Source organism: Barbus barbus (assembly GCF_936440315.1).
Source record: "Barbus barbus genome assembly, chromosome: 5".
Taxonomy (NCBI): Eukaryota; Metazoa; Chordata; class Actinopteri; order Cypriniformes; family Cyprinidae; genus Barbus; species Barbus barbus.
The window spans coordinates 12,511,404-12,539,171 of record NC_136733.1 but is presented as its reverse complement, the minus strand read 5'-3'; the positions used below and the strand labels follow the sequence as shown (position 1 = coordinate 12,539,171).

The 27,768-nt window shown below is 39.9% G+C and overlaps 2 protein-coding genes across 4 annotated transcripts in view; one reads left to right on the top strand and one right to left on the bottom strand.

Moving 5' to 3' along the window:
• LOC306870217 (TNF receptor-associated factor 2-like) overlaps window positions 1-15,471 on the bottom strand; it is a 43,364-nt gene extending 27,893 nt beyond the window's left edge. Inside the window, exon 1 of the mRNA XM_079417347.1 lies at window positions 15,338-15,471. The gene's annotated coding sequence lies outside the window, so the exon portion shown is untranslated. The remainder of the gene's footprint in view (window positions 1-15,337) is intronic.
• On the top strand, window positions 14,347-22,512 carry LOC306870218 (ubiquinone biosynthesis protein COQ4 homolog, mitochondrial-like). 3 transcript variants are annotated; one of them, XM_079417351.1, is made up of 7 exons: window positions 14,347-14,581; window positions 15,289-15,477; window positions 16,094-16,190; window positions 16,295-16,397; window positions 16,483-16,612; window positions 20,587-20,680; window positions 21,700-22,343. In XM_079417351.1, exons 1-7 carry the CDS (start codon window positions 14,506-14,508, stop codon window positions 21,890-21,892), a joined length of 882 nt encoding a protein of 293 aa, XP_079273477.1. In that variant the 5' UTR covers window positions 14,347-14,505; the 3' UTR covers window positions 21,893-22,343. The 3 variants fall into 3 exon arrangements, with proteins under 3 accessions (XP_079273477.1, XP_079273478.1, XP_079273479.1); XM_079417352.1 differs by having other exon boundaries at window positions 14,361-14,581; window positions 15,331-15,477; window positions 21,700-22,512; XM_079417353.1 differs by having other exon boundaries at window positions 14,473-14,581; window positions 15,439-15,477.
• Window positions 22,513-27,768: the final 5,256 nt, after the last annotated feature.

Genomic DNA, 27,768 nt, shown 5'->3' with positions numbered 1-27,768 from the left:
AGAGTTGTAACCATACACGTTAATCAAAAAAAATTAAATGTTATTAGTGTAAAGAACCAAAAAAATAAAATGCCCGTAAGGGTCACAGTAATAATGTAGAACATCACCACCAAACTTATTCTCTAGTGTTAAAACACCTGCCAAATGTTCAGATCCATGAGAAAACCATGCATCATTTCCCCACTGTGATTTCCAGAAGTTACAGTCATTAACTGCTGAGTGAGACTCTTGAAAGAAACAGAAGTCGGTATTGTATTTTTTCCCAAAAAGAAAAAGAGCTTTACGCTTCACAGAATCTCTCAAATCCCTGGCATTTAGAGAGATAACAGAAATAGAAATAATAAACAAGCTAATGAACAAAACAAGTTAAAGTGCAAAAAGAGCACAACAAGTAGTAAGTATAAACCTGAGAAACTTAGCTCAGCTGAACATACTGAGAGAAAGTGCTACCGTCAAGACATGACAACTGGTTGCCGAAAGAAAGTAACATACATTAACAAAAACCCGAGCTGTAATAATACAGACGCATCATCTGTAGATGTGATGGTAGCTGGTAATCGAAAACTTCAATAAAGATCGTAAAGTTCGTCGACGATAAACTGGTCCGCTAAAGAGAGTTATGTTCGTAAAAGAAAGTCTGAGTCTTCTTTTTTTTTTTTTTTTTTTTTTCAGCAGACGCAGGCAAACGGATCTCAGTACCATTAATGAAGGCACGTGCACCGACGTAGTAGGCAGCTTTTCCAGCTGCACGTGCTTCTTCTACCATAGGCCACAACTTCTTCCATCTTTCTCTGTCCAGTGGAGTAAGGTCTTTCATAAACCGCATCCCATTTTCCTTTAGATAAGCCGAAGACTTCACTGCCTTCCACACAGCATCCCTGATAAAGCGTGAGGTAAACTGCACTATGACAGCACGAGGGACAGACTTGTTGCCAATTTCATTTTGCTTTTTCCCCAATCTGTGAACTGAGTCTATAGCAAAGGAGAATTTGCCCTTCCCTTCAGGATATGTTTGTTCACATATGCGGATGACTTCATCCCTGATGTTCTCCCTCTCCTTTTCTGGAACCCCTCTCAGCCGAATATTCCAGCGCCTCGAGTATCTCTCCAGGTCAGCTAAATGAGTTTCACTCTCAATTCGCTGCTCCCCGAGTTGCAACCGAGAAGCTAGGTGGTCAACTTTCACTTTCACATCTTTGACTTCAGCAGAGACAAAGTCCACAGTCTTTTTCAAGCCTTCAAATTTCACAGTGTTGTTACTCACCAACTTTTCAAGAGAATCAGAGTGCTCGTTGATCAGTGATGAAATGGATGATAACATCGCGACCACGTCTTCCAAAGTTTCCATTTTCCCTTTCTTAGAAGTAGGCTTAGTTGGAGTGTCGCGAAGATAAGTTGTGCAAAGAGTATCCGGAGTATGTCCAGGACCGGGATCAGTAACAGCAGAAAGTGCGTAGTTGTGCATATCTACAGATACATCCATCAGACTTTTCGCCCGTTCTTTACGTTTTTCAGCACTTTTTGGCATAATTATTCCACAATTACAGCCTTAATAAAACACACAATGGATGTGTAAGGTAACCAGTTGAAAGTAGACAGTTTACATGAGTTATAATATTATGTCAGCAGAGCTACTATCTTAACATGCCGCCATCTTGGAGCCCCCCGCGTTATAGTACATAGATCGATTAATGGCCCTCCAGAATTTCACGTATAAACATATAGGGAAAAGGAAAAGGAAAGGGAAGTGGTGTGTGGCCAAATATACTCAGAATTTGTGCTCTGCATTTAACCCATCCAAGTGTACACACAGTAGTGAACATACACCTGTGAGCAGTGTTTAACAGGTGATGGGTCATTGGAATTGTTGTTGAGGGCAGTTGCAGATGGGAAAAAAAAAAAAATTGTGGCTTGAAGTTCTTGGCCCGTATTTATCAAGCCTCTGAGAATTACTCACAAGAGCACTGCTAAGAATTGACGTAAAAACGAGTGTAAAAATAAAAAATCTTCAAAGTTTAAAAGTTAGTTGTCAAGCATCTCAGTCATAATTTAAGTGAAGTGTAAGACTAAATCTTAAGTGTCAGTCTTAGAGATGATTCACAACACTTTGCTGTGCCACAAATGGGATTTTGGATGACAACTTAGGCATGGACCAATCACTGAATAGATTTCCTTATTTAAGAATATTCTTAGATAAATTCACATGGAATGATGAAATTCCTAAGAGGAGTTTACATTCAACACACATTTGCCAATAAAGAATTTTCAAGAGAATACATTATGATATACACATTGAAAATGAAAGATAAACACGTTTTTCACCATGCTTTATATCCAGATTTTAAACCGGTGTGTGTTAACTGACCTAGTGTTGGGTGATATGCTCAATTGTCATATCGTCCTATAGTCAGCCTGTGAGATCGCTGATACACAATATTATCGTATTATATTAATTATACATTATATTATATTATTTATTTAATTATTTACTTTCTTAGTTTCATTACTGGAAAGTGAACCAACTCCAGCATAAGGCTAAAAGCAGCCTAATGTTTTTAATATGACTAAATTAGTATTTAACATGATAACAATTTAATAGAAACATTGTAAGTTATGTGGCATTGTGAGAGGTAGGGTATCATCAAAGTGGGGATTGCTTCACAAATTGAGTCCAGGCTGAGGTCAAGTTAAAAGTTTCTTCTTTTCTTTTAATCATCAACTCCAAAAGCCAAAAGTTACAACAGAGGAAAACCTCCTCCAGCTTCTCTCCACACTCGCACACAAGGAGAATCAAAGGCCGTTTCTCAATACCAAGTTCGCAGAGTCTGGACTTTCGTCCTTTCGAGTTTGGACTTGCCAAGTTCGACTCAGAAGAACGAACTCTCGAGGACGGGAGGACGAACTGAATTCTGGGTTATGGCCCGTATCAAGTCCGCACAAGTCATCTCTCGATGCATCCTCGGTAAAAGGGGCGGATCAAGAACACATCCGGGGATTTGAACTGGACTTGGCTAGATGTGAACTTTGAATTGGAACAGTACTTGGGCAGCGACTGATGACGTTTCACAAGTCCACAAGAACACAAGTACAGACAAGTACGCATATTGAGAAACGGCCAAAGTCCCTGTGTTCCCAGCTCATCATCAGCTTTTTTCCTTCACTCTCAACAGCTGTGGCTCCCCCGTTGAGGAACATGGTAACTGTAGTTCGGGACCAGGTGGCCATCTTGGTTTGTAGTCATCTAGATGGCACATACCTTCCCTCTATGACACAACCTCTCACGATGCCACAGTTACTAATTATATTTTCCTCAGTTATATAAAAGTTATGGAAAGTTAAAGTTGACAGTGAAGCTGCATGATGCATACACTAACTGCACATGTCTTCAGTGCGTTACAGCTCCGACACAGCCACCGGAGCTGATCGTGGCCACTCTTGTCAATGCTTATGTTTATACCAGTGGCGCCGCGACACGTTTCTGAAGCATCTCTGTGCTGCATCGCTAAAGGTAGGCGCCTACTGCATTTTTGACAGACAATAAATAATAATAATAATAATCATCTTGCATTTGTCAAAGGCATCAGCAACAGCTAGTTGAACAGCGGAAACCTGCTATGTATACTACTTATCCATTAAGTAGACCTACTAGTTCTTATTACTAGTTATGGGTACTTGTTCTTTAGATACTAGTAGCTTAGTAGCTATTAAATATATACAAGTAATTATTCATTTGATAGTACTTATTCATTAGATAATACTTATTCTCATTGGATACAATATACTTCTTTCAATAGCGGCTAGTAACTATTTTATTGTTACTTTTAACATTTTTTACATTCATGAATAATTATGCATTTTTAACATATTAGTTGACTCACTCATTAACAATATAACTGCACTGAGTGACAGCCTGTCTAACATCTAATATGTCCTAACTACACGCGACAAGATTCCAGCGACAAACAATTTGACTGTCCACACCAAACTTGACAAGAAAACGTGACACGACAGAATCAATCAAATATCACAGCCAATCAAAAGCGTGTGGGCTCTCTCTGGAAGAGAGTACTGCACTCACAATAAAATGGATAAGTTTATAATCTAATTCATAAATATTAAACCTTTTTAAAATTATTAAATGAGTGACCCATACCATCTTTGCCATACGCAAGTTGGTTTGCACTGAGTTCACAGTTGAGCTCACAGTTTAATGTACATCTAATTTATTTTCAAGATCTATTGTTGCTTTCAATATGGCTATAAAGGTCAAGCAAAATGATATTCAAACTCACATTAGACACTTTTAATTAGAATAAAGCACATAATCAGTACTTGAGATTATCACTGTCATAGTTTGTATGTTGTTGCTCCAGCTGCGACGTCGCGGAAATAGAAACCATTTCTAAAATAGTGGCTGGTTAGGACAAAAACTCTTATTAACATGGAAAAGATACCCCTTACCGCGTGTCGCGGCGCATGTAGTTAGGACACGGTGTAAGGAGAACAGAGATAAACAAGTAGCTGTACTGAATTCTGGTACAACAAAACTGTTAGAAAGCCTCTTGTCCAATTAGATTGGAGAATCGGAATTATACATTTCTCAATAATCTTAAAGCTGCAGTCCGTAACTTTTTTTGGTTAAAAAATGATCCGAAATCAATATTTGAGCAAGTACATAACCAGCCAGTGTTCAAAACTATTGTCTTACTTTAGCCCGATTCACAACGGTTATCTTATAATAATGTTTTCTAATTTGAGTGGTATGAGTAGGTTTTCGTAGGAAATTCGAGCATGGCACTGTGTCATGTCTGTAAACATAAAGAAGTTGTCCCGCTAGTAGGCTTGTAATGAGGCCGCTGAGGCTGAGTTAGAATCCATAAGCAGAAGTTTATTAAGCAGACTTTTAACAGGCAGAAACGAGAATTCAGGCAATGGGTCAATACCAGGATAGCAGTCCGATCCGTCGACAAGTACAGGGTTGATCCAATAGACAAAGATGAGTAGGCAAGCATAAGGTCCAAACACAAACATCAGAAGAATCAGGCAGGCACAGCAGAAGGGAGAATCCAGAACAATCGTGGTCAGATAAACAGGCAGAATCATACACAGCAAGGCAAACTAAATACAGGATGAACGCTCGGTAAGGCAGTGTAACTGGCAATACTTCGCATGGTCTAAAAAGGTCAGCATGCTTATAAATGTTCCAAACAGGAAGTGATAAGAGAAGCAGAGGGAGTGGAGCACAGTCAGTATTCAGGTGAGGGCTCCCTCTGCTGGTTTGGCATTACAGAACCCCCTCCTCTAGGAGCGACTCCTGGAGCTCGACGTGGCCGTCCCCGTGGTCGTTGCGCTGGTCGGTCGGGTCTGGCTCGATGGAATTCCTCGATGAGCGATGGATCCAGAATGTCCCGGGCAGATACCCAGGACCTCTCCTCAGGCCCATAGCCCTCCCAGTCCACCAAATATTGGAGTTGACCCCTTCTCCTCCTTGAATCCAGCAACACATTCACCCGATAAGCAGGATTTCCATCAATGTCCAAAGGTGGTGGTGGCTCTTGGATCTCGGTTCCGGGGTCAGCATCCCGGTGGACCGGTTTGAGGAGGGAAACATGGAAAGAAGGAGATATACGATAATTAGCAGGAAGCTCTAGCTGGTAAGTGACCTCATTTATTCTTCGAAGAATTTTGAAAGGGCCAACATACCTTGGGCTGAGCTTCCTGCTGGGTAGCCGAAGCTTGATGTCCCTCGTTGAGAGCCAGACCCGCTGTCCCGGCTGGTAGGAGGGATGTGGGCGACGTCGTTTGTTAGCCTGGAACTCCTGTGTTCTTACGGCTCTCTGAAGACGGACGTGCGCACTGTCCCACACCCCCTCACTACGCCGGATCCAATCATCCACAGCAGGTACCGAAGAAGGTTCGCCAGACCATGGGAACAGTGGGGGTTGAAACCCTAGGACGCATCGGAAGGGGGTTAGGCCTGTAGAGGGATGCGTGATGGAATTCTGGGCGTATTCAGCCCAGGGCAAGAACTCTGACCATCTGTGTTGTTCTCGCATGCAATAGGTTCGTAAATATCTGCCAATCTCTTGGTTGAGGCGTTCAACTTGGCCATTTGACTGAGGGTGATAACCAGATGTTAGACTCACATTAATGTCCAAATGTTTACAGAAGGCTCTCCAGACTTGGGAGGTAAACTGAGTGCCTCGATCACTGACAATATCTTCAGGTAAGCCGTAAACTCTGAAGACCTGATGGAACAAGGCGAGTGCGGTTTCCATAGCTGTGGGTAATCCTTTGAGTGGTGTTAGACGACAGGATTTGGAGAATCGATCTATAACTACAAGTATGGTGGTAAAGCCATCAGATGGGGGAAGATCGGTTACAAAATCGATGGAGAGATGGGACCAGGGACGTTGTGGGATGGGTAATGGATGAAGTAGCCCTGATGGTAGTTCTTTGGGAGTTTTGGATTGTGCACAGACTTGACATGACTTGACATACATGGTAGTGTCCTTGGTCATGGATGGCCACCAGAATGAATTTTGAACTAGGCGGAGGGTGCGAGATATCCCAGGATGACCCGTACTGATGGAGGTGTGGACCCACTGCATAATTCGTTGACGTAGATTGTGTGGTACATATTGTTTGTTTGGTGGGCAGTTATTAGGTGAAGGATCGTGTTGTTGTTCTCGTTGAAGCTCTTCCATAATATCCCAGGTTACGGGAGCAATGATAACAGAAGGAGGAAGAATCGGTTCTGGTGAGACATTTTCATTAGGAGGGTCATAACGCCTGGATAGGGCATCAGCCTTGCTATTTTTACTGCCTGGTCGATAAGTGACTGTAAATTGGAATCGGGTGAAAAACAGGGACCAGCGTGCTTGCCGTGGGTTGAGACGTTTGGCACCTTTTATATACTCAAGATTTTTATGATCAGTAATGACTTGGAACGGGTGGATGGCTCCTTCTAGCCAGTGTCTCCACTCCTCAATAGCGGCTTTCATTGAAAGAAGTTCCTTATTACCCACATCATAATTTCGTTCTGCTGCTGTCAACTTTCTTGAGAAAAATGCACATGGGAACAACTTGCCTGGTTGACCATGACGTTGGGAAAGTACAGCTCCGATTCCACAGTTTGAGGCATCGACTTCAACCACGAATGGTAAATTGGGTTCAGGATGTTTCAGGATTGGTGCTGTGGTGAATTTTCCTTTCAGGGAAGTGAAGGCGGTATCAGCTTCTTCTGATTTGGAGTAGATTAGGATGTCATCAATATAGGCTACCACATACTTATTAAGCAGGTCTCGGAATATTTCATTGATGAACGATTGGAAAACAGCTGGTGAGTTCGCAAGCCCATAAGGCATGACCTGATATTCATAGTGCCCCCTGGTGGTAAGAAAGGCTGTTTTCCATTCATCTCCCTCCTTAATTCTGATAAGATTATACGCACTCCTTAAATCAAGCTTGGTGTATATGGTGGCCTCACGAAGTAGTTCTAGGGCTGATGGAACTAAAGGGAGTGGGTAGCGAAACTTGACCGTGACATTGTTGAGTCCTCTATAATCGATGCAAGGCCTTAGTCCGCCATCCTTCTTCTCAACGAAGAAAAAGCCTGCGGCAGCTGGTGAGGTAGAAGGACGAATGAAACCAGAGTTTAGAGCTTCATCGATGTATTCTTCCATAGCCTGGCTTTCGGTTCTGGACAGGGGATAAATTTTGCTTTTGGGTGGCATGGCATTGGGAAGAAGATCAATGGCACAATCCCCTGGTCGGTGTGGTGGTAGACTAGTGGCTTTGGTTTTACTGAACACTTCAGATAAGTTATGGTAGCAAGAAGGGATGTTTACAGTCTTATTAGTTTCTGGACTTTCGATGCTGGTTGTAAGACAAGGTTGCGGCAGTAAATCAAAACAGTGGTTCATACAAAACGTGGACCATTGAGTGAGCTCACCATGATGCCAGGAAATGTTCGGGTCGTGGATGGATAGCCAGGGGTGACCGAGAATGACTTCATGTTTAGAAGAGTTAACAACATACAGGGTAATGGATTCTTGATGAAACAGTCCAACTTTCAGAGTGAGAGTTTGTGTTCTTTGAGTGATTCCTTCCCCAATAAGTGCTTCGTCGATGGTTCTAATCTTAATTGGGGGGTTGCATGGTTGGGTGGGAAGGCTGTACTTTTCAATGATGTTTTCACTGATTAGATTAAGAGCGGCTCCAGAGTCAATCATCGCTGTTAATTCAAGAGAAATATGTTCAGTCTTAATGGTAACGGGAAGCAAGAATAATTTATTATCGAGCAGAGAAAAATATTCAATATTCACCCTCTGAGCGGTTTGAGACTTGTGTGGGCATCCCATGCTGACGTGGCCTGCCTCCCCACAATAAAAGCACAATCGAAGTTGTCTACGCCTTGTCCTTTCATCTTCAGACAATCTAGAAACACCAATTTGCATGGGCTCACTGTTCGCCTTGGTCTCTGCTGTAGACGAATCCCGGGGTGGAATTATTGAGTCGTGTCGGATGCCTCTGTTGCCTCTTCGTTTGGGTGCTTGTCTCATCAGATTGTCTATTTTAATAGCGAGCGTAACAAAATCTGAAAATGGTAGATCCTCCCCTTTACAAGCTAGCTCTGCCTGCAGATCAATGTTAAGACTTTGCTGGAATATGGCCTTTAAAGAAACATCATTAAAACCGCTTTGGGCAGCGAGTGTTCTAAACTCCACAGCATAGTCCGCGGCAGTACGAGTACCTTGTGAAATGTGTAGGAGTTGAGTTGTTACAGTTTTCCCTCCAGCAGGATACTCAAACACTTCTTGGAGTTGATGAATGAAGTAATCAACAGAGGATCTAAACCGTGAGTCTGTGTCCCAAACAGCGGCTGCCCAGTCGATAGCTTTACCGGTCAACAAAGTCATCAAAAATGCACATTTCTTCTCTTCCGATTCAAACTTATCATCTTGATGATCTAAGTAGATCTTCACTTGACGAATAAAGCCTCTACATTGTTCAGGAGATCCATCAAACTTATCAGGAAGAGCAAAGCTTACCACCTTAGGTGTTGGTGAGGGAAGTGCCCGTATGTAATTCGTCAGGTGCTCGTTGATTGATTGTAGACTAGAGAGCTGTTCCTGATAACCCCTCAGCAACTCATTTTGATAAGCAAACGCTGCTTGTAAGTTTGAAACTTCCGCTGGACTCATAGGAGGCGAAGTATTCTGTAATGAGGCCGCTGAGGCTGAGTTAGAATCCATAAGCAGAAGTTTATTAAGCAGACTTTTAACAGGCAGAAACGAGAATTCAGGCAATGGGTCAATACCAGGATAGCAGTCCGATCCGTCGACAAGTACAGGGTTGATCCAATAGACAAAGATGAGTAGGCAAGCATAAGGTCCAAACACAAACATCAGAAGAATCAGGCAGGCACAGCAGAAGGGAGAATCCAGAACAATCGTGGTCAGATAAACAGGCAGAATCATACACAGCAAGGCAAACTAAATACAGGATGAACGCTCGGTAAGGCAGTGTAACTGGCAATACTTCGCATGGTCTAAAAAGGTCAGCATGCTTATAAATGTTCCAAACAGGAAGTGATAAGAGAAGCAGAGGGAGTGGAGCACAGTCAGTATTCAGGTGAGGGCTCCCTCTGCTGGTTTGGCATTACAAGGCTATAGCACGTGTGGATGCTGCAGGTGACGCATCGTTTATAGCCTTTTCTCACAGCAGCTGGGAATTATTAAATGTATCATTTTGATAGCGGATTGTAATCCAGAAAGTATTATGTGTTTATGAAACACATGTGAATGAAATTAAATTATATTCCAGTTTTAAATGTGCTTCTGATTACAGATAGCTTGAGTTTACACAAGATTTGGATTTTAAAGAAAACCAGTTTGAAGGGAGCATAGTTTGCTTTTTGGGTTAAAAGAATTTCTTAATATGAAATTTGAATGGTATGACAATTAGGTTAAACTGTACAGAAATTGAAATCTACACGCTAATACACACATACTCATAGTCACGCAATGCTGATGTTGTTCATTTGAGAATAAAGTACAACAATAATAATAATTTGCACGGTTTGATGTGATATGAGCTAACCGGTCTTTAGATTAAATCACCATTGGTAGCGCGATTTATGGTAAAGCATTTTTCCTCAGTTGGGTAAAATTCTTATTTGGGTCATATATTTCAAGACGCAGACTAATCTGTGATTGCGAAGTACAGTAAATATCCACACCGGTGCGGTGACTGACAGCAACACATTCACCTCAAAACATTAGATTCATCCACGTTGGAGTTGTGCCAGAGTACAACCCCACGCAAGCAAGATAATTCTATAAGTAACTGCAATTCCAGGTTTTCAAACATAGATGACGACAAAAAGGCAAAACTTACGGACTGCAGCTTTAAATATAAAGCTAAATGAATACATACATAAATGCATATATCGCATTTTGTGATACTGAGCAACTCAAAATCACCGGAAGGAAAATTTCTTCACGGTGACAGCCCTAAATACTAGCAGCATGAAAATAGAGACCCAGCAAACACATGAATGTGGGGCCCACATGGGTTTCACATGGGCTACAGGGGTACAGAGTGGGCATGGGCTCAAGATGGGCATTTTATCTGGGGCCCACTTGGGTGACCCAGCTAGGACCCACATTGGTGAACCCAGGTGGGCTCCCCATGTGGTTCCCAGATGGGTAATTAATGGGAAATGTGTGCATGGGCTACACATGGGATCCTATTTGTTTTATCAAATATACAAGTGCAAACATAATTAATCCCATATAGGGTGATTACATGGATTTATAGTGCACACATGTGTCTTTAAAATTATTTTTGTTGTTGTTTTGACACTTGGATTACTTAATTTAATAAAAAACTTTTTTTACAGTCTATGATTCCAACACTCATGCATTTTTACCCAATTTCCACTGACATTTAGCAAAAAATAAAATAAATAAAATTCAGCCACTTGAATTGTGCAGACACGAGAGTTTCTCGCAATCCCATCCCCCACAGCATCAAACTACCGCGAGATGCAGCCCTGCCTCGAGCTGCAAGCAGAGTGGATCCCGTGAGATCTCACTCAACATTTCTCATCCCCCATGCGCTGCATCGCGCCGGCGCCATCACTACTCACTAATTTTCTGGAGAAGACATTTGCCTTCAAGGTAAGAATTTCAATTTTTAAAACTGAAAATGTAATGATATTGTTTACCAACAACCATAATGTTAACCGAGACATAGTTTGGATTTTTGTCTTGTTATATTTTAGACATCATACTCAGATAATGCTGTATGTCTTGGCGTTTCCTACGGCCCTCTAAAAGTAAAAGACACTAAAAAAGCTCATACTTAAACTGCAAAGTTTGGCACCTGGCTGTGTGCTCACGATACAGGAAGATTACAATGATGAGGTCAAATGGCTAAAATAACAGAGAAGCTAGTGTAAATAAGGTATGTTAGTCTGGGACAGATCTCTATTTGAAGAGTAAACAATAAGGCTGTTGTAAGTTTAACAATACATAAAATACCATATTACAACAATATTTCATATTTATCATGCAAACAGGAGTTTCTGCCTCATATAAATCTGCATCCGTTTGCATTCAGGTGTTATTACAAATCATACAAATGAACTAAATTAGAATATAATGTTTTTTTTGTTTTGTTTTTTCAAGTAATAAGCATTTTTCTTACAGAAAGTAATTGGATTGGCTGTTGATGCAGTGAAGCAGAAATTGGCAGACCCCACCTTCCAGAAACAAGAGGTATGTTCTAACATGACCATTTAGCAGGTTCGCAGGGCTGAACTCTAACGGTATAGTCATTATACCATTTCTAAAACAACAAATATAATGGTGGGTGGCCTAAGACATTTTCACAGTCCTGTAGCTTTTCTGCTACAGAGGCTGAATGTTTTTGTACCACAGGCAACACAGGTAGTACAAGTGTAAAATATCTGTTACGGAGGCAACTGCATAGGAATTATAGGAGTGTTCCATATGAATTGTGAGTTTTATATATATATATGTATGGACTCGTTGCACACTCCTGCTTCCAGTGTAAAATAGCAGTGCACCATCGATTAACCTATGGCTGCATGATTTGGGGGGAAATGTAATTGCAATTATTCGGGTTAATTATTTTGTGTTGTCTCCCATAATAATGATAATCTTGTTTTCCGTTAGGTTGCTGTGTTGGCAGAAATTGGAGGGAGTACTGTGGATAAAGCCACAAGAAGAATGGCCTTCCTTTTGGACCACCCCTTATCAAGAGAGTTCAATTTTCAATTTTGGCATGGAAAGCAAGAGTTTCGGGGGCTCAAACTGCTTGAGGTTGTATAAGGTATGTTTACTTGCTGTTGGATTATTTATAACATTCATGTGCAAACAGAGGTTATTCGGTAGAGTTGAGTTTGTTCTTCATAAATCAGTGGCATCAAATGAGTTTGATTGTATGCAAATAATTATCCATACTTGGACAAACAATACCCCAAATTATGAGAATATAGACCAGCTGTACTGCTTATTTTATTTATAATAAATAATAAAATTCAAACTTTATTAAAGACAAGTACACTCTTAAAAAATGCTGGGTTAAATACAACCCAGCGGTTGGGTTACTGCTCAGAAGGTTGGGTTAAACAACCCAGCATGTGTTCTGTCCAATATTTACCCAGCACTTGGTTGTATTTAACCCAGCATTTTTTTAGAGTGTACACTAATACAAGTGAAGTGATACTAAAATAAGAATAAATGAAGACATCAGATGCAAAAACCGTCTGAAATTTTCTTCTAAAAACATTTTTATCAGGCTCTTATGTTTGTTCAGTTATTTCACTGTAATGGCAATGAAAAGGACATAGATATACCTGATAAAAATTATAATTGTTTAAAAGAATTTCAGATTTGAATTTCAACTTTGCTCTTTGTGTTTTACAGGAAGCTTGAAAAAAATCTCTAACACAGCAAATTACCAGAAAAGAGGCAGAAAAGTCAGTGTCAAAGTGGTTAATCGGTGACGGGAGGAAACTGTTCTGCAAAGTCACGTAGTGAAGAGCAAGATGGGTAAGTCTTAAGATATTCTTGATTTTTAAATGGAAATATAATCTTTAAAAAGACAAGAAACATCTGTTTTAACTGAAAAAGTGGCACAGTGGTTGATTATTTGTTATCTTTTCAAAGGGCCGTTGTGAGAGCGAGGAGTGAGGAGCTGCACTGTTGGTTTGTTTGTTTGTGAAATGCATTTTACAGTTTTCAGATATGAATATACAAACGATACAAGTTATGCCAAATGTTTGTCAGGAGCTTCACTTTAACTTTAAGATACTTATGTTTTGTAAAGTTGTAAATATACAAGTTTTAATGGTCATGTTAAAATTATTCCAACGAAACCTTGCTTAAAGCATTCAGAATAAAAGTTATATACTGTAGTTTTTCAGGAAGCTTAAAAATAACTAATTTATTTATTTATAGATGTTATGATAGTATGATAGTTTAAATTATTCTCAATAAACTTTGCTTAAAAGGACGAACTACTGTACTGGTTTCTGTTTATTGAATACCTTTAGCATTTTAGTGGATTTAATGTTATGTTTGTGTTTAGGGGTTTACTGTAAAATAAGGTAACCCAAGCAGACAAATATATTAGCCCATGTGATTACCTGTTATGGCCCATAAGACATTTACATTTATGCATTTAGCAGACACTTTTATCCAAAGCGACTTACAATATATTACATGTACAGTATATTCAGGCTATACATTTTTTATCTGTATGTGTGTTCCCTGGGAATTGAATCCATGACCTTTTGCGCTGTTAACGCAATGCTCTACCACTGAGCCACAGGAAGATGTGAGACCTACATAAGACCTAGCTGGGTCCCATCACTAACCCATGTAGGCAGACTCATGTAGGCACCAAATGGGAGCTACCTGGTTAACCCATATGGGCCCTATATGGACCTCATCGTCAGCCCATCTGGGTTAACATGTAGGACCACCATGGAAACTGAGGACAAAATTAGCTGGGTCCCAGTTGGTTAGCCCAGGTGGGCCCCACATATCGGCCCAGTTGCAACCCCTATGGGCCCCACAAGGATGTGTTGGCTGGTACTAGAGATTAGGTGTGTTCGACTTGAAGCGGCACTGCGCAGAATGATCAGTGTATGACATCACAGTACCACGAGAGCCATAAGAGAGCAGATGGATCCTGATGCTTTAACCCGTTTCCTCTAAAGAGGTGTTTATTCAGCATAGTGAAGCCTCTCCTCCATTGACATTCATTAAAAAAAAAATCGGCCTCTGGTCTCCTTTCCCACAAACAGCCAGACCGGAAGCGTTAGCTTTAGCCGTTACGCTTTTTCGGCTAATGGTTGCAGGCTTGCCTTCTATTAGCTAGTATGTTTTAAGAATTCTGCTAAACGTTAAAACGGCTTGCCATACACGCTCTGTCACCAACCTCACGTGCAGTCCCCTGTAATCCATTATGCGCGGTCTGTCGGGTGCTCTTCTTAGTTTTTTCAAAACCTCTTGTGGATATTATTGTCGACGTTCATATGGAGGTATTTTTACAGTTTAAATAGTTCCATAGTTATATATAATCTGCTCATCTGCATAGAATACGCATATTTTACAGCAAAAATATCTGACCTTGCTAGTAGCTTATTGGCTAACCAGTAATGTTACTGTGAAAGCGTTTATATGCTCTCTCATCTAGCACAACGTGTTTGGGGTTGCATACTATTGCATGTCAACAAACGACAGCTTTAAACACATTTCACCGATACAGCTGCTGACAGCACCAAATTATTTATTTTATTTAAATTATAATATATTTTATTACGACCTTATTTCAGCTCGGTTTAGTAAAAAAAACAAAAAAACATTTTACTTACTCTAATGTCATTCCAAAACAGGTCATTATTCATTTAACTAATTACATATCGGCAGATATGCTAACTGTCATGGAAATAATTTCACTATGTAAAAAAAGTAATTCTAATGGTCTTAAAACATGCTTCGTTATACAAAATATAAATCTGTTCCTTGTTTTATTTTGGTTTGAAATATGATAGCCTATGATATATTACAGTGTAACCTACTCTAAGGCATAAACTTGTACCCTCATCAGCAAGGTTTCTGAGTCTACATTTTGTAGTAAATTAAGTTATAGCTTCATGACACGATGAGTAAGGTTGCAGAGTGATAGTTAATCACAGTACTATGGATTTAGAGTAGTTGAGTCTGTTAACTGTGATTGCTGTCTCAGGATTTGAACTTCAAGAGCAATCACTCTCTCTCCTACACTCAGTACTCACCGGACAGCAGTACACAAGCTCAGGTTCAAAGCAATACGATGGAAGGCTGTATCCAAATCATATCCCAACAAGTTCTGTACAGAAGGCTGTTTTGGCTTTAGGTTCTGGTGTGGCTGCTCTGAAGAACCCCTACAGACATGGTGAGGCTGTTATTTAATTGTCATTATGTTAGCCTAAATATTAGGCTGATTGTGAACTTTGCATAATGTCAAGTGATGATCGCGCTTCCTGAAAAAAATTTCTTTAACAGGTGTTAGTTTCTTTTTCAGTCTCGGTGGAAAGTCCAGTTGTTTTGGTGAAAAAGATACTTAATAAATAAGAACTCTTTGTAATTATTTTTCATTAATAACACAGGCCAGAAAGAGTTAGTCAGGAATTCCAACTTCTTACTATAACATTAATTTTCTTGGTTCCTGGACTCGTCAACCTAAATGTAATCTGCAGACCTGTTTGAAGGAAACCTTCAGAATTTGGTGGAATGGATTTAAACATCGTAAAAGTTTTATTTTTACATAGTTACAGTGATTGATCGTGCATTCAAAGTAGACAAAGTATTTAATATACAAACACAAGAGATGGGGAATTTGCAGATAAGCTTTGGTGCCAACTGTAACCAAACATCATCCTGCTTTAACAGGCCCAAAGGTGTTTTTGTTTATGCCGAGGATAATATTTTCTAAATTGTGTGAGCTGGAATTCTGTTCTGTCTCCATAATTCAAAACTTTCATATATACTGACATGTTTTACCAAAACAGATATGGTTGCAGTGCTTGGGGAAACCACAGGGCACCAGGCCCTGATCAAGTTAAGGAATCGGATGAGAATTGACCCTGAAGGTTACACTATTCTCAAGTATGTCTCATATGTTTACTCTGACTACTGTTAAAACTGTTAATGGCTCCATCATTCATTATTCAAACTTCACTACTATCTTTATGTTCATATTTTGTCTCTAGAGAGCGTCCAAGGATCCGTCTGTCTACGTTAGACCTCACTCAAATGTCTGCTTTGCCAGATGGGACTTTAGGAAGAGAGTATCTCCGTTTCCTAGAAGAAAATGTAAGACAAATGAAAAACACAGAAATTATCACTGTAGCATTTACCAATAGGTCAAATTAACCATTGTCATCTCAACGTTTTTCAGAGAGTCACCCCTGACTCAAGAGCTGATGTAAAGTTTGTGGACGATGAGGAGCTAGCGTATGTCATGCAACGATATCGTGAGGTCCATGACCTGTTGCATACCTTGCTTAGTATGCCCACCAATATGCTAGGTGAGCGTTTGATATATCATAACAAAATATGTGCACTTTTCAGGTGTGTATAATTACCACTTGTAGTGTGTATGCCTATATAACTCCCTCAAAAGCTTTTGGTTCTGTGTAAATATGATCCTGCATCGGAGCTATTTTGCCACTGAAGTACATTGAGCCCCCTAGATCAGGGGTGCCCAACCCTGTTGCTGGAGATTTACCTTCCTGCAGAGATCAGCTCCAACCCTGATCAAACACAACTCAAGTCACTAGTCAAGTCACTATTATTTGTAATTAATGCAAATTGTGTCAAAGCAGCTTTACATCAGCTTGATATAAAGCTGGGTGGCTTTACATCAGAAATAGGAAATAGTTTGTTGAAATAGTGTCATTCTCCTCTGGCCAGACAAAATCAGCAGTTTAAATCTAGGCTGCAGCAGAGTCAGATTGTGCAAAGGACTCATCTGGTTCCTGTGGTCTTGTCCCGATGGCCGTCTTGGAGACAGGGTCTTCACTGGGCATCAGTCTCTGGGCTCATCTAGGTTTCCTGGCTGTAGAGGTAATCTGTAGGTGCTGATCCACCATCTGATCTGGATACAGTCTGAATCGGGTGGCTACGGTGACCTCGGAATAAGAAAGAAACTAATATTAGCGTAGATACCATTTTTGTAACGATTTAACAAGTACATTCGGTGTTTTGGGAAATGTTCCCAGTTCCGTTTGACCTAATTAATGCAGCCTAACAATCCTTTAACAGAATTGAATTATAGAAATGTGATGGTGTATTATGTGTAAGCCAGGTTAAAGAGATGGGTCTTTAAATTGACAGAGTGTATCTGCTTCCCGAACAGTGTTAGGTAGATTGTTCCAGAGTTTGGGCGCTAAACAGGAAAACGATCTCCAGCCCGCAGTTGATTTTGATATTCTAGATATTATCAAATGGCCAGATTTTTTAGATCGCAGCGGACGTGAAAGCCTATAATGCGATAAGAGCTCACTCAAATACTGAGGTGCCAAACCATTCAGGGCTTTATAGGTAATTAGCAAGATCTTAAAATGTATACGATGTTTATTAGGGAGCCAGTGCAGTGTTGACAGAACCGGGCTAATGTGGTCATACTTCCTGGTTCTAGTAAGAACTCTAGCTGCTGCATTTTGAACCAGCTGGAGTTTGTTTATTAAACGTGCAGAGCAACCACCCAATAAAACATTACAATAATCGGTAACACTTTAGAATACTGCTTCTTACTTACTACATAACTAATAAGGAATTATTGAAGAACTAACAGAAGTAAGAAGTAATTATTCATTAATACTTAACTCACTAATGTTAACTACTAAGGAAGATGTGTTAACTAATCAGTATGTAATTAAATTTTATGATTGTGTTAAATAACAGTTAGCTAATCAATTACTAATGTATTCTGTCATAGCTCCTGAAGAACTACTATTAATTATCCACTAGTTAAGGTTCAAGAAAAATAACTATGAAGTAACTACTAATGAACAGTCATACACAATTACATTGAGTTGTGACCCTTTCATATAAATGTTATTAGCAGCAGTAGTAGTAGCAGTAGTATGAAAATGTAACGTTAATAAATGCAATAAAGTTTATAGAGGTTTTGCCTATGTAGTGAATTTTGTGAGTTTTAAGAAATCAGCTTCTGATAGGAACCTCACCACCACTCCAGTGCCATGCGATAACTTACCTTAGTTTTTATTTTTTATATACAGTACTGGATGTGTGCCTCCTCAGCATATACCACATTACCATTAATTCAATTCCTGTATGCAAGGCAAGGACTGAGGGAAAGTGAAAATACAGGTAACCAATTAGTAATTAAAAAAATAATTATCAAATAATTCGGCAGGACTTATTTCGAGCCTGAGACAGTAGGCCTATTCTAAAGTGACAATAGGGGAACCCATTAGTAGCCTATTTAATAAAGAATTATTAGATAATTCAGCAAGAATTACTTAGAACCTGATACAGCATTCTAAAGTGAACCTATTAGTAAATAATAATTACTACATCATTTTGACTCAAATCAAACTTACACTCTAAAAAAACCTATAAAAGTAATCATAAACTTTGTAAAATACACAACAACTTTTTTACGATCTTTATTTAGCATGTATACTGCCCACGTTTAAACTAATTTAACAAACATTTTATAATAAAGTTAAACATAAAAGCAATTCAAGTGTAATCAAACGGTCTCCTGTTTCCTCGGTAGCGGTGCTGGATCTCGTGCGGGAACTGGGCACAGGGAAACTGCAGACCGCCGCTCTGCGTTTCACTCGTAGCTGCAATATGCTGTTACTGATTGTAACCTGCCCATAAACAAACAATGTACAGCTCTGAGAACATATTTTAACATCCGAAGCATATTGATTTAGTATCTTTAAAAATAAAATAATTTGTTTTATGCAAAGGATCAGGCATTTCCATCACGTAAAACGAAATAGGCATGTGCAACTGATATTGTGTACCGTTGTTTTGCAGAACATAAATTGATTTACAGCACAGTAATGATTTTATAGATTAAATAAAATGTACACAAACCTGTATTTCACCAAAGAAATTCACCAATTCAGCTTCCCTCTCCTGAAGAGGATGAAATAATGCCCGCGCTCAGTGAGAATGGGGAGAGGGCTGTTAGGCATTAACACAAAACTACCCAAGACTAAAATACAAAAATAACAAATATGACCCAACAGCTTCATCCCAGTGTTTCGGTAAATAAATATATAAATAAATAAACAAACCACCATTTTACAGAGTGTACTGTATCTCTAGTAAGTTGGATAGTTATGGCAAGACAGTGGAGTTGGGGTTCCTTTCCGAAGCGGATGTGCACTAAGCAATTATTTACCATACAGGCAAAAACGTATGTACAATTATAGTAATGAGTCCTTTTGGATGTGCAGCAAACAAAATGCATATTTCATTTCCATTATAGGCTAATAATAGTAGTAGTGGACTGTAACAAAGTTGCCAATGTAGTAGTACTTTGTACTTGTCCTTTTACTCAAGTAATTTTGAAAATGAATAGGCCTACTTATAATTTTACTGGAGTAATATTTTATTGGGGTATCTGTACTTTTACTCAAGTACTTGATTTGTGGGCCACACCATAGACCAGATTATTAAAGTGACTATTTGCGTATAACTGTTCAGTAGTAGTACGCTGTAAGAAAAAAAAAAGAAAAAAAAGTTGAGCCAACTTAAAATTTTAAATTGGCTCAACTTTTTTTTTTTTTTTTTACAGTGTAATTTCATTGAACCTTAACTAGTGGATAATTAATAGTAGTTCTTCAGGAGCTATGACAGAATACATTAGTAATTGATTAGCTAACTGTTACTTAACACAATCATAAAATTGTATTACATACTGATTAGTTAACACATCTTCCTTAGTTAACATTAGTGAGTTAAGTGTTAATGAATTAATTAGTTCTTCAATAATTCCTTATTAGTTATGCAGTAAGTAAGAAACAGTATTCTAAAGCCTCGAGGTCATGAATGCATGAATTAATGTTTCTGCATTTAACATTGAGAGCATAGAGCATAGTAATTTAGATATATTTTTAAGATGAAAAAATGCAGTTTTACAAATGCTAGAAACATGTTTTTCAAAGGAAAGATTGCTATCAAAAAGTATGCCTAGGTTCCTAACTGATGACGAAGAATTTACAGAGCAGCCATCAAGTATTAGACAGTGATCAACTGAACCGACTAATTAGGATCTGAAGGAGCACTTGATAATTACAGACAGGTGTTTGATCAGGGTTGGAACTGAACTCTGCAGGAAGGTAGATCTCCAGGAACAGTGTTGGGCACCCCTGCCCTAGATCGTTATCAATAAATATATTTTTTAAAGATTTTTTTGTTACTGTTTCTTTTTTCTTCTCTCGGTACATTTCAGAAATGCATTATAGCATGCATTTTTCAGCTCGTGAAAAACTTTCCTGTTATTTCTTACCCACAGGTGAGGTTGTTGTGAAATTGTTTGAAGCTGCACAGACTGGTCTGCCCATGTGTGTTCTGGGTGCAACACTTGGACCCCTCCGTCTGTCTGTCAGGTGAGTTAACATGCTATCTGTCTGTGTACAGCAGTATGATGTCAGTTACTGTAGAAACGGTCTATCATTTTAACAAACAAGCATAAAACATATAATGCTTTATGCTTGTAATGCTCTTACATTGGAGCAAGACACCCTGTTTTTTTAAAAGACTAACCACAAGGACAACTTCAGAGCTTAATAACACATTTTGATATGGAAGAATGAATATAAATGCTTTAACAAAAATACAAGCTTCACATATCTTATTGTAAACCTATAGAATGTCTTGCCCCTTAGACTTTGATTGTAAGTTCATACTGTCCAAGCGATTGACATTGTTGTCTGTGGTAACTGACAGAATGACAGAGATGTGGTCTGTAGAGGTTAAATTGCAATTAAACAAGAAGATTCCTTTATGGAGATATGCAACCAGTGACAAGTTCAAATCAGTTTAATTAATATTAATATCATATGACTGAACACACTTCAGCACTTAATCACTGCAACTGCATCTCAAACTGTAAAACTTTGTATACCAGGAATTCCTTCTGCTGAAATTTTCTGAGATTACAACCAACATTTGTCCTCACCTCACACAGAGTATTTCCCATTCTTATGTTCATGTTTCATTATGGCCAGTAGATGGTTTCATTATTATGACATCCAAGTGCTGTCATTATTTGCTTTCATCTAATACTGTACACTGTGACCAGTTTTAGAGTTTTACTAGCTCAAGGATATTACAAACATCCTAATAAATATTTGTTAATTTTGTATTTCTTCCTGATATTACTAAAATAATGATATTAATGTATCTGGGCAATAAAAGTGATGTTATTTCTAGTATATTTGATTAATTGTATTTTAATTTGCCATAAAAAAAACGTGTGGACTCAAAAAACGTCAAGAACTTCAATCATGTTATAATAACTTGTTATCATATTATTTAACTTGTGCTGTTTTTAATAAAAATAAAATCATGTTACAGTATGGGTAAATAAATAAAATTTGATGTGTGTCTTTGTTGATGGTGTCAGTCGTCTACAGTTGCTGGTTCAGTCTCTGGGACCATGGGCTCTGCGCAATGGCGGTCGTGCCCGATGTATTCTGAGCATCTTCTATGAACAGCGCTGGGAGCAGAACCTTGATGAATTGATACAAGATTTGAACATTGAGCCACCACCTGTCAATCTGATCCCATCCAACAAGAATACATCCTCAAACTCTTAGTACGCTCACCTGTGTAACCGATGGAAGTTTGTACGTTTTAGCTTGTGGGAGAACCCCACAAGGAATCTACATACATTCTATTGGCAACAAAGTTCACCTTTTTCTTCTTCCTCCTATGATGGGAAATGATGCCTCAAAAAAACAATGTAAGAATACTATTGCATGAATAGGGAAGTAATTAGGTTGTTCAGAAAGGAAGTTAATATAAAACATTTTGTAAGCATCTATTCACTGTTGATACTAGAATGTTCATTGTTGCTACTACAATGGAGTTAAACCAGCACATGAACAAAATTGTGACATCCTTATTTTTTTATGTTTTAATAATAATAAACATTATTAAACATATTAAATGAAATATGTGGAAGTGATGACAATAGTACCTCTAGAAATATTGGTGCTACTTATATTTTGTAATTTTGTTTGTTTATTTATAATTAAATACTATCTCAAAATAAAGAAAGAAAAATAATAATCAGTCAGTTTGATCAGATATTTCTTTAAATTCTTGGATTTGTCAAATTAATATTGATACATTTAACAGTGCAAAGTAGTCTGCATTCAGATAACAATAAACATAAAGATGCATAATATAACAATAAATACATTTTTTTATAATATAACCCATGTATTTTGCATCCATTTCGAATTTGCAGCAGTGGAGTAAAGTCTGTTCTCTGGTGAACCAGAAGAAAGTGAATATTGTCCTCTGCTACCATCTAGGGGGGGCATAGGTGTTTAAATCGGAAGGTGCCTGCCAAGAGTTTTAGTGTATAACTTTAAATATTTAACTTATTTAAAGTCTGAATTACCAAGTGTAATCATTATGTTACATGCAAACTGTTGTTTCCCAGGAGGCCAAAAGCTTGGTTGTGCATTTTTAAAGATTAAGAGAAGTTTTACATCATGATGGTAACACATAACTGTCTTGCTAAAGGCCACAGTTGATGACTCCTGTTGAGGCTCAAACAATCATCCTTCCAGCCCTGAAGGGTTGCAGGAGTACTGGAGTTCTAGAGCCTATATCCCAGCATCTTGAACCAAGGGCAGAAAAATGCCCCGCACAGGTGGCCAGTGCATCACAGGGCTTTCTAAACTGTTTTTTAATTTATTATTATTATTATTTGAGGAACATAACAGAATATATTTATAAGATTTTGTCTGTTTAGTTCCAAAACTTTCAACTAAATACCATAAAAGGTACTATAAATGTTGCCCATACAAATCATGCACTATTATCCATATCTTCTGAAGACATGCAGGTATTTAATGCAGATTTTCCCTTACATTGTAGCTTTTCAAACACTTTGGACAAGTTTGGATTCAAACTTGATATCTTAATCCAGCTAGTGTCTCTTGGCACTCTTTTTAATTGTCTTTTTTCACATATTTTCATCATAGATATCATTTGAAAGCTTAAACACTCAAAATTCTTCATGTGAAAAACGTTTTGAAATTGGCCATTGCGTTACCATGGAAATGGTACTTAAAATCTTTTAGCGGGCTCTTCCCCATATTAGGCGATGTCATATGTCCTATTACAAAATTTACTACAATATTTTAGAATCTAAATGTTTTAATAATTTTGACCAAATACATATTATTGGAAAGCTCTGCATCTCATGGTTCCATATTTGGTGGTTAGTTTGTAATTAGAAATAATATTACAGAAATTTATAAATTTGTTAAAGGAAAATGCATTTAAAAAATCAGCAAGAGTTTTGGTGTCATCTGCTGGCAATTTTTTGTTATAACGCTTAAATCTCACAGGAACCTCATTTTTTATCATCAGCTTACTTATTTAGACATACAGCTTTGATTTTATAGCACAATACTTAGTATAGTACTTTTTCTTGCAGTAAACTTAAACTTCTGTAACTATTCAAAACTTTTTTTTGAAAACAGATTTGTTTTTTAAAGAGACCAACCATATGTCTGTATGCAAAAGTGTCCTTGAACAGTAAGTAGACTTCCTATTTATATTTAGACTTTCTTTAGTACGTTTGTGTAACAGACGCTGAGGCGGCGTTAGAATCCATGTGCGGAAGTTTATTACAAACAGCAACAAACATACACGTGTAATCAGGCAGTGGGTCAAAACCAAAAGAGCAGTCCAATCGTTCAACAGTCCAGGGGATAATCCGTAAATAGAAAGTGAGAAGCCAGGCAATAATGTCAAACCTTGAATTCAGTCCACACAAGCAAACAATCCAAATAGGGTAATCCGAGAAATCGATGGTCAGAAAACGAGGCAGAAACATACACGTGAAAGCAATCAGAAAAATCAGAATAACGCTCAGTAAGACAGGTAACTGGCAATACTTCGCGAAGAGGAAGCACATGGTTTCAGCTTAAATAATCCCAAACAGGAAGTGACTGTAGAAGCAGCAGAGGGAGCGTGCAGTCAGTACTCGGGTGAGGGCTCCCTCTGCTGGCTTGGCATTACAGAACCCCTCCCTCTAGGAGCGACTCCTGGAGCTCGGCGAGGACGTCCCCGTGGTCGTGGTGCTGGACGGTCGGGTCTGGCTCGATGGAACTCCTCGGTGAGAGATGGATCCAGAATGTCGTTGGCGGCCACCCATGACCTCTCCTCAGGTCCATAGCCCTCCCAGTCCACCAAATATTGGAGCTGACCCCCTCTACGCCGAGAGTCCAGTAACTCCTTTACCTGATAGGCGGGCATGCCGTCTACATCCAGGGGTGGCGGTGGTTCTGGGGCAAGCTGGCCGGGGTCAGCCTCCGGGTGGACCGGTTTGAGGAGGGACACATGGAAAGAGGGAGAGATACGGTAGTTAGCAGGAAGGTTACTTCATTAATTCTTTTAAGAATCTTGAATACCTTGGGCTGAGCTTCCTGCTGGGCAGCCGCAGCTTGATGTCCCTCGTAGAAAGCCAGACCCGCTGTCCAGGTTGGTAGGGAGGGTGTGGACGGCGGCGTCTGTTGGCTTGGATCTCCTGATCCCGTACAGCCCGCTGGAGACGCACATGAGCACTGTCCCACACCCTCTCACTACGCTTAATCCAGTCGTCGACAGCCGGAACCGAGGAAGGTTCACCTGACCACGGGAACATGGGGGGCTGAAATCCCAGGACGCACTGGAAGGGGGTGAGGCCTGTAGATGCATGAGTGAGTGAGTTTTGGGCATATTCGGCCCAGGGGAGAAACTCTGACCACCTATGTTGTTCGCGACTACAATAAGTACGTAGGTATCGGCCGATCTCCTGATTTAGTCTCTCCACCTGACCATTGCTCTGAGGATGATATCCTGAGGTGAGGCTGACGTTAATGTCCAGCTGTTTGCAGAAGGCTTTCCAGACTTGAGAGGTGAATTGAGTTCCTCTGTCACTGACAATGTCTTCAGGTAAACCATAGATACGGAAGACGTGATTAAAGAGAGTTAAGGCCGTTTCCATGGCTGTGGGTAATCCTTTTAAAGGGATTAAACGACATGACTTGGAGAAACGGTCAATGATTACTAGAATGGTTGTGAATTCATTGGAAGGTGGCAGGTCAGTGACAAAGTCAATGGAAAGATGAGACCAGGGTCGTTGTGGAATAGGTAATGGTTGGAGTAGGCCTGAGGGTAATTCCTTGGGGGTCTTGGATTGGGCGCAGACCTGGCATGATTTAACGAAATCGGTCGTGTCCTTGGTCATAGATGGCCACCAGAATGAATTTTTTAACAGGTGTAGGGTGCGTGATATACCTGGATGACCAGCACTGAGGGAGGTATGAACCCATTGTAATACTTGGCGACGCATCTCTTGGGGTACATAATGTTTGTTTGGGGGACATTGTGGTGGTGGTGGATCTTGTTCGTGCCGGCGATGAATTTCGTCCATGATGTCCCATGAGACTGGAGCCAGAATGACAGTGGGTGGTAGGATGGGTTCAGGTTTGAGATTGTCCATAGGAGGATCATGCTTGCGGGAGAGAGCGTCTGCCTTGCTGTTTTTGCTTCCTGGTCTATAAGTGACTGTGAAATTGAAACGAGTGAAAAAGAGGGCCCATCGAGCTTGACGAGGGTTAAGTCTTTTGGCTCCTTTGATGTATTCAAGGTTCTTGTGATCAGTGATAACTTGGAAAGGATGGCGAGCACCCTCCAGCCAGTGTCGCCACTCCTCGATGGCGGCTTTCATGGATAACAATTCCTTATTTCCCACGTCGTAATTCCTCTCTGCACTAGTGAGTTTCCTGGAGTAGAAGGCACATGGATGAAGCTTGCCTGGTTGACCATGCCGTTGGGAGAGAATAGCTCCTATCCCGCAATCTGAGGCATCCACTTCCACAATAAATGGTAAATCGGGGTCAGGGTGTTTAAGGATGGGGGCTGAGGTGAAGCTTGACTTGAGAGTGACGAAAGCATGACTTGCCTCTTCTGTCCAACAGAGTTTCTTAGGTTTATTTTTGAGGAGTGAGGTAAGTGGAGAAGCTATGGTACTGTAATTTCTGATGAAGCGGCGGTAGAAGTTGGCAAACCCCAGGAATCTTTGAAGCTCCTTGATGGTAGTGGGTTGAGGCCATTCCGTGACTGCTTGAACCTTGGTTGAGTCCACGGTAATCTATGCAGGGTCTCAAACCACCATCCTTCTTGCTCACGAAGAAGAATCCGGCTGCGGCAGGGGATGTGGACGAACGGATGAAACCAGAGTCTAGAGCTTCATCAATGTATTCCTCCATAGCCTGATCCTCCGTTCTGGACAAAGGATAAACTCTACTTTTAGGAGGCATGGCGTTGGGAAGCAGATCAATCGCACAGTCCCAAGGACGATGTGGAGGGAGTTGCGTGGCTTTGGTTTTGCTAAAAACTTCAGATAAATCTTGATAATGACTGGGGATGGTTATTTTTACCTGTGTCTCAGGGCTCTCAATGCTTGTGGTGAGACAGGGTTGTAACAGGCTGGAAAAACAGTTCTTCTCACAGAATGGTGACCAGTGAATTAGTTCCCCTTGAAACCAGGAAATGGACGGATCGTGGATGGAGAGCCAGGGAAATCCTAGGATGACTTCGTATTTGGGTGAGTCTACCACATACAAGGTGATATTTTCTTGGTGAAACAGACCAACTTGAAGTTTTAATGTTTTTGTCTGGCAGTGGATACCATGATCGATGAGAGAGTCGTTGATAGCTTTGATCTGGATGGGTGGAATGCATGGTTGGGTTGTTATATTTCTTGATGATGTCCTTATTGATGAGATTCAATGTGGCTCCAGAATCAATCATCGCTGTCAGATCAAGAGACAGAGTATCAGTTCTTATGGTAACAGGTAAGGTAAGTGATTTATTTCTTAGAACAGAGAAGTTGTGGATATTTACCCCTGATGAAGGTTTGACCTTGAGTGGACATCCCACACTACGATGGCCTGGTTCACCGCAGTAAAAACACAGAAGATTTTGTCGACGTCTTGTTCGTTCTTCCTCAGACAGTCGTGAAGCATTAAGTTGCATGGGTTCAACAGATGATTGTTCCATTGTTGGAATGCAGATCGGGGAATTGCGATGACCACTTGATTTAATACGTTGCCTTGGTGTCTGCCTCATGAGATTGTCTATCTTAATGGTGAGATTAACGAGTTCTGAAAACGATGAGTTCTCTCGACGACAGGCGAGCTCTGTTTGCAGATCAACATTGAGACTGTTGTAAAAGATGGCTTTGAGCGCCACATCATTCCACCCGCTCTGGGCTGCCAGAGTACGAAACTCAATAGCATAATCAGCTGCAGTTCGGTTACCTTGCTTAGCATGAATAATTTGAGTCGAAATATCCCTGCCCCCTGCGGGATATTCGAAGACCTCATGAATTTGTTGTAAAAAACAATCGACAGATGTCTTGAATAGAGGATCGGTATCCCATACAGCTGAAGCCCAGTCGAGG

Coding starts and splice junctions, on each gene's coding strand:
- LOC306870218 (XM_079417351.1), top strand. CDS start 14,506: ATGCGCGGTCTGTCGGGTGCTCTTCTTAGTTTTTTCAAAACCTCTTGT. Junction 15,478..16,093: donor GAAGAACCCCTACAGACATG/GTGAGGCTGTTA, acceptor TTACCAAAACAG/ATATGGTTGCAGTGCTTGGG. Junction 16,398..16,482: donor TCCGTTTCCTAGAAGAAAAT/GTAAGACAAATG, acceptor AACGTTTTTCAG/AGAGTCACCCCTGACTCAAG.